Source organism: Dichomitus squalens, assembly GCF_000275845.1.
Source record: "Dichomitus squalens LYAD-421 SS1 unplaced genomic scaffold DICSQscaffold_34, whole genome shotgun sequence".
NCBI lineage: Eukaryota > Fungi > Basidiomycota > Agaricomycetes > Polyporales > Polyporaceae > Dichomitus > Dichomitus squalens.
Window position 1 is genome coordinate 75,621 of NW_006766916.1, and position 7,486 is coordinate 83,106.

The 7,486-nt window shown below is 55.7% G+C and overlaps 1 protein-coding gene across 1 annotated transcript; it reads right to left on the reverse strand.

The window, feature by feature from the left end:
• Positions 1-853: 853 nt before the first annotated feature.
• DICSQDRAFT_172528 (uncharacterized protein) lies at positions 854-3,076 on the reverse strand (the record flags this gene model as incomplete). The annotated part of the gene is made up of 4 exons (XM_007368279.1): positions 854-1,029; positions 1,083-1,705; positions 2,271-2,671; positions 2,729-3,076. 4 exons carry the CDS (start codon positions 3,074-3,076, stop codon positions 854-856), a joined length of 1,548 nt encoding a protein of 515 aa, XP_007368341.1.
• Between the last annotated feature and the right edge of the window lie 4,410 nt (positions 3,077-7,486).

The following is a 7,486-nucleotide window of genomic DNA, read 5'->3' on the forward strand; positions in this document are numbered from 1 at the left end:
CATTTTCACCAAGCCGTTACCTGGCCCGCAGTTTTCCCGTTTGCGTTCGTTCCTCGGTCTTACCTGATCCCTGACATCGACGCGAGGAGGAGTGTTCCTCCGCGCTGGTTTCTCTCCTAACTTTCTACTCTCATGCATTGTTCTAAGTTCTAATCTTACACTATACCTATCAGACATTCTTACTTCCTTACCTACGTGCTACGATCCCGTCTCTACAGCGAGGAGGAGTGTTAGAGTTCACGAGTTCACGCTTCACGCATCAGGCGCTGTAGGCCGGCATCTCCCGTTCACACTATACTAGCACCCGTCACATAACCAACGTCCCTCACTCGTTCCATCATCTCCCCGAGTGAGGGTACGTCGTCTCTCGCGTTACCCACATACTCACCGTACTCACTATGTCCTGTAGCGCCTCATACTTTGGGCTACAGGTAATGAAACTCACTCGTTCCATCATCTCCCCGAGTGAGGCGCCTCATACTTTGGGCTACAGAATTCAACACATATGGCACCCGATCACGTACGCACTGAGTATTCAACGATCCCCGAACCCAGTATCATCAACACAGAATAGCGAGTCCGCTAACGCACTGGCACAAAGATGATCAGTATCAGCGGTGACATCGCCAACACAGCGAACGCGACCACCTGAACGCTAATCACAAGACTTCTCCGTTTTCGAAGAGCCTTCCCGCCCTATCTGTCTCCGGCCGTTCCCGTCTTTCACAGGCCGCACTCCCGGTTCGTTCTCAAACAGCGTGCGCATTCCCCTGAACACAATATCGACATTCGCAGACCACACCATCCACGACCGCTCCTCTCTACGCGTATCGATCGACCTATGGCCTGCCCGTCAACGGACCTCCCGCGCAAGCAGAGTCTCGGCACGAGGGAGAGGGATATCCTGCGGTTCCGAGTACCGTGCATCGTGGCGGACCGAAGCCAAGGCGTTGAGCACGCGCATCACGACAAACCGCCCTCCATCGTGGCCGAGATACGTCGAAAGCTCGAACGAGCATATCAATCTCACTATCACAGCACAGTGAGTCCTCGCTCGTGATTCCGTGAATATCTACAATCACAGAACGGCTGGTACGCCTCCTTCGCCCCGCGCTGGTTCCAAGAGCACAGGTTTCGCACTACGTGCGAACACAGCAGCCCCTCGCAGAGGAAGTAGAACCGGTGGCGCTTCGTGCCTGAGTCCACGACAGAGCGCTGTCCGAACGAGTGCATGACCCTGCTGCCGTGCCTCTGCTGTCCGAACGTCCGCCCCAGCTTCTCCGCGGTGCGCATCACCGCCGGCTCGACGAGGCCCTCGTGCAGCAACATCTGCCTGATCGCGCGATAGCCCCAGACCGTTAACAGCGGCACGCGCCACGCGCTGGCCGGGAGCACGCACAAGTCGCGGCCGCGCGCGAACGCGTCTCGCAGGGACTGGTCCGTCCATCTCTTGCAGTCGTCGTCGAGGGACGGCAGCAGCCGAAGACGCACCTCGCCGGCAAGACGCGTGCGCGGCGGACGCGGAGACGCGTAGTACAAGCACGCCTGACCCATAGGGAACTTGACCCCCTCCAAGTCTCCCGCGCCGGAAGCCGCATGCAGGATGACCTCGTGTGGCACATGAGGCTTAGGCTCATCGCTGGGCGCAGGCGGAAGTGGTAGGACGCTGCACGCGCGCTTGGGTCTGAGGCGGTCGACGCCATCTCTAGGAGAGGCTTGAAGTGGATGGTCAACGTCTGCGCTTCGCGTGGCAATTGTATGATGTCTGCCGGCGTCGGGCCATCAGGGCGGAGGGTAGTCATTATAGGGCTGCGTTTACGCTGCTTCAGAACCAGCAGTGCGATGGGACTCAGCTCCAGGCCGGCTTGGCCGGAAGCAATATCAGGCTCAGGGACGGGAGCGACGTCGAGGAGCTCAGCCCTAAATAGCCATTCATATCGCTAAGGACCCCAGTGGCAGGTTCGCCGGTGCGCTCGCCCCGAGAGGTCTGTCCATGGATGTCGGACGAAGAGCGAATGTATGAGATCGTCAGGAAGCCTCCTGAAAGGGTCGGATTAAAGGCAAAGGCCCAACGGCTCAGAATCTGTACGGAATTCCGTGCCAACGGGAGCATTTCATTCACAGATGCGTCGATAGGGCACGGTTGATCGATGCACTAGATGAACAAGTGGAGATGGGATGGAAGATCTTGCGAAGCCAAGGAGAACACTGTACCGCGATAGATATGAAGACATGTGTATGCATTCAAACGCGAATGCATACTTACCTACATCACTATGCAGCCTGGGTCCGCGCCCGACTCCGTAGCTTCGACCTCCTTCCTTTGTTTGTGTCGTTTTGAAGCCTTCTTCGCGGCTCTCTGTTTACGGGTCGGTCGATTCCAGCGCAGGTAATTGTCCAGTCCGAGCTCACGGGCCATCGTACGAGCGACAGATCCTCCAATAGCCGCTTCCCGTGCAAGACAATCCGCAATCCCATGCCCAGCAACGTCCCGATGTCCGGCGATCCATCGAAACATGACATTCGCCGTTGGATGACGGCGCAAGAGCAGGTCATAGTGATTCAGGACGAAGTTGGCCAGCTTCCATCCAGGGCGGCGACGAGCGGCAACACTGACCGCATTCAGCGCGACCTTGCTGTCCGAGTACAGGGACAAGTCGGTGATGACGGACTATTTGTTAGCCAGTGAGAGGGAGATGCTGAGTCCGACGATCTCGGCATCGTGTACTGTGTAGTGCGACTCGCCGCCGACATGTAGATGCCTCTTGGCTCGATGAACTTCACCGTCATCACCTATGTGCTCGAGCACGGCAGCCGCGCCGACTCTGCCGTCGATTCGTGTGCCATCGCTGTACGCCTTGAGGGGAGCGATATCCAGCTTGTGTAAGACGAGTGCATCCTCGTTGTTGTCCGCGACGATGAACTGGGTGTCCAGAGGCAGTATGGCAGCACGGCCGATGCGGAATAGAGTTTCAAGTTTTGCGCCTGGGCCAATCTCGCGAGGAGGCTTTGCACAGCGCTTGCTGGGAACTCGTACCTGGACCACCAACCCGTCCTTCCGACAGATCCGCTTCATCTCAGAAGTCAGAAGCCCGCACGACCAAGGTACTCCTGAACGTATGCAGAGGTCCTCAGCATTGGTGAACCTTTCCTCCAGGACCTCCTTGCTCCACGTTCTCGCATTCTCGTGAAGGGGTGCAAGAACGCGATATCGTACCTCGCCTCCGCCAGTGGAGAAGGGGACCCAGTACAGGCAGCCCCATCCAGCGGGAAATCCAGATCCCTCGGGTCGCCGGGGTGTGCGCAGCCTTACCTTCTGGCCCCTATGTTTGTGGCGGGGGGACGGAAGGATGCCGACGGGGTCGTCGCTCCGCTCAGGAGGTCTGTCTATGTGGGAGGAGGATGATCGGCCAGATCCTGCCGCAAAGATCACGTCGACACTACGTGTTGCTTGTGGGAGGTGAATGAGATGGGCAGATGTCAGACGATCGCGACGCAGGGTATGGACTACAGGGTTCTTCGCAGCCACAACAGCATTCTTCTCTGATGATGCAGATTTCGCGCGTTGGTATAAGAATTGCTGTATACCAGAAGTCGGCTCCGGAACAACGCTCATTCGCTCTGGCGGAGTACCGTAGCAGGCAGAGGCTCGAAATGCACGGATAGGTGATGTGTTGTGATGTGGTGTAGTTACGGGTGAGCGAGTGATGAAGACAGGTAGCCAGTACCTTGAGAACAATGCAAGTCGAGCAAAATGTGGCATGCGACGCTCTTGCAGGATAGGACCAACAGCCCGTTCAGTCGACGTCTGCGATACGGCAATGCTTCAGCGATGAGCTCATACAACCTGCACACATAGCAGAGACAGAGTGCCTCACATCACTGACAAAAGCGTAGATACTGCACTACAGTCTGTGGGTCGTGATAGAGCGTCGAGCAAATTAGAATCACAGAACGGCGAGCTGGTGAGGTTGAGCCCGGGCCGAGACCCGGTCTATCATGTTTCCCACGCCTTGCCACGAAATACGACATTACATGTACATGGAGAGCTCGCTATCGACTACATTCCATCATGGAGGACTTCACTGTATGACATGTACGGGCTGGCTTCAAGCAGGGTCTATACCTTGTCAACGGTCTCTATCTCCTCTGCTTGGCCGCCTCACTGCTCGAACGGCCCACGCGCGATCACCTTTTCCAGTGCAGCAGGAAGCTTGGAAGCCGGGCTCTGGCCCCTGCATGCAGCCGACCTCGCAAGTCGATCAGCCGCATCGTTGCCTGGCACCCCCGAATGACCAGGAATCCATATCATCTTCACCCTTGCCCTCGGGTGACGATGCATTAAGTCTTTGTACGCCTGCAAAATCACACCTGTGAAAGGCGGTGGCTCAGCGCGATGGTGGAGTCGACGGAGAGTCCATCGTCGGATCGATATGAGGCTGAGCTGGCAGTCCGTATAAACAGACAACCGAGTAAGTCTCCTCTGTTGTCGCGCAAGCTCCAGTGCCAGTGCTAGGCCAGCGTCCTCTGCCCAACAGCTGTTGAGACGGTGTCCGAGGTACGCGCGCAATGACTTCATTCGTCGTCCGGGTCGTCCGTAACGTTCCAGCACTGCCGCGCATCCGACTCCATCCTCACGCATTGAGCCATCGCTAAAGATTCTCTGAGGCGCAGTGTCCTCTGAGAAATTCTGAAGGGCTTCCTCGCGGCTTGGCGCGATCTCAACATAGAGACTTGCGAAGGTGAATGGATGCGCCGATGGGCAGACGTCGGATTTTGTGGGTGGGTATGCTTTCAGGGGCTGGTACGTATGACGAAGGAGCTTTCGGCCACGGATGACTCTTCTTGCACGGCTGCGTGCAGGTCTGCCTGCATAATCCTCAACAGCGGCGTCTTGGGGGAGTACGCTCGGTTGGTACGTCTGGAGCAGCCAGAAATGGCTGCTATGGATGCGTAGATTGGACTTCGAGATCGTCTGAACATCCTTGCTGTCTTATATACGGCGAACATGACTCACTCGAAGTTGTAAAGAGTTGCTTTCTGCTGCATATGCGGATGCCCAATGCTTGCGTTCAACTCGTATGTCGGGCGCAAGCGCGTCGCCGCTCGCTGCGCCTGAGATGCAAGGCTCGACCAAGGATCGCATTTTGCGCGACATATCCACCCACGCATCTTCGCGTCCGCCAGACTGTCCGATGCTCATCGGGCAGCATGCAGTCAGATTAGGCGAAGTCGAAATCTTCATCCGCCCCATTCCAAGTGCTACCCTTGTGAGTTGGTTGAGGGGCGCACTGTTCTCCGGAGCGCAATGTCGCAGCTCCCGCTCAGCCAGAGAGTAGTAGGCCGGGTCCTCTGCGGTGTCCCCCGAATATAACTGAATGTCTGCGCATGTCTTCAGCGGGTACTGGGAGCGGGAAAAGAAGGGGATCATGTCGCGTGAGACCTTCTCTAGGAGCTGCCATCTGCAATACATTTTGCCTTTTAATCGCTGAGTTTGTGAGCAATATCCAAAACAATCTTGGACGGATGGCACTTACCAGCAGTGCATACGTAGTCTGGGGGTCGGAAGGAAACTTACCGCAGCTGCCCTCGCCACAGTGACCCGAACCACGAGGGAAGCGGAAATGAGGCTCGGACCGTTTCCTGGTGGCTTCCATCGGCATATACCGGGAACCTAGGATAGGAAACCTTACGCCTTGTTCGAGCGGCAGACAAAGACACAATCACCAACGTCGGTGTACGCACAATTCACGCGCGTACATCGGTTGTCTGTTCGAACCGGGGATGCTAACCATGTGTACACTGTTTAATTGCATGCCAAATGCCCTGTCCTTTCGGAAGTACATAAGATCACTCCCATTGCAAACGGTGGAGAACACCCTGAAGGCAATATGCAAACCCGTGGTAGGTGTATCACTCACAAGCTACCCATTGAAATCCACTCAGACTTGGTTGTCCCAGTGCTACCAACAGACCTCACAAGACGACTACCTGTGGAGATCATCCTTATGATCATAGAAGCATGGAAGGACATTTGCGCTCCACATCAACACGGGCTGATCGCCGACTGGGTTCGTGCTATTTGGGTTTGCAGGACGTGGCGCAACGCAGCCCTGGGTCTTGCCTCGCTGTGGTCTTTGATTCTTGTCGACCGCCCTCCTAACAACGGCGCCCTGGATGTGCAACTGCAACGCGCACGTGGCGCTTGTTGGGACTTGCTCGTGGACTGTCGCGATATGTAGGGTGTGGACGTCCAAAAAGCGTTCTATCTGGTCGTCGACCGCATGAAGTCCGTGGAGAGGCTTGAGGTTGTGTATGATGAGTACACTCAAACAGATATCGTCGCAGCCTTTGTGGACCGAATCGGCGCAGGACTCACGTCGCTCACACTTGTCTCCGACGAATGCAGCGGCGATTTCGAGTGGAATTTCGACGCCACCAAGTTGCCTCGTCTGCGCGAATTGAAGATCACTCATATCGTCCCTACTGCAGCCAGCAATCTGGATAGTCTCACATCGCTTTCCGTCACACAAGCATCAGACGCTGCAGTACAGAGATCGCGATACTTCGAGACTTCCCTCCACAGCTTCATGGCTGCATGCCCCAATCTCGACAATTATCGTACCGTGGCCGAACCCTTTCTGAATACATTCGAAGTCGCTGACCTGTCCCTCGTCGCATCCCCCCCGGAACACTAAGTGACACTGGCCAGACTCCGTTACATGGTCATCGAGGAGATCGCGCATGACGTGTGCATGGTGCTGTCCCCTATGCGCCTACCATCCCTATCCGGATTCCATATCCAAGGACATTGCGGCTCGCCTGCAAATTATACCTTGTATGTGATACCTCCTAATATCAGTGAGGTTCTTCCTCCCATCAGGCACTCTCGCTCTCCTGTCCTTACGAGGCAGCATGAGCGAAGCATCGCTGGAGGACCCAGACTGGTCAATCACTATCCGGGTGATACGGTCTGACGACATCCATCGTCGTGAACAGGTAGACCGCTACACTTACCTTGGATTGAACTGCAAGTAGTTCCTGGACGCCATACCGAAGCTCATCACACCGTCAAATATTGTCCACCTCCAACTCCACATCGCTCACGGGCTCCCCGTAAGACGCGATCGGTCTCATTTCTTTGAGAGTCTGTCTCACCTGCAAGCGCTGGTGATCGGGGGCGGTCGGCTGATCCAGCAGGCACTCCTGGGCCTCGGAATGGGTCCAAGCTGATAAACTCGGGGCTGTGAAGACAAGGATTAGATCCGACTAGAGTCGAAGCAAGATCTTCAGTCAGTAAGGAAAGACTATATTGCAGTAACCAACTGTACCTAGAGTCGAAGCAAGACTACAAAGGTTAAGTAAGTAACTACAAGTTAGAGATAGATGTGACGAAGTACTCACTCTTCAGTCAGTAAGGAAAGACTGAAGAGGGAGACGCAATCTGAAGTCCTTATATACTACAGAGAAGTGTCCATGACTAATC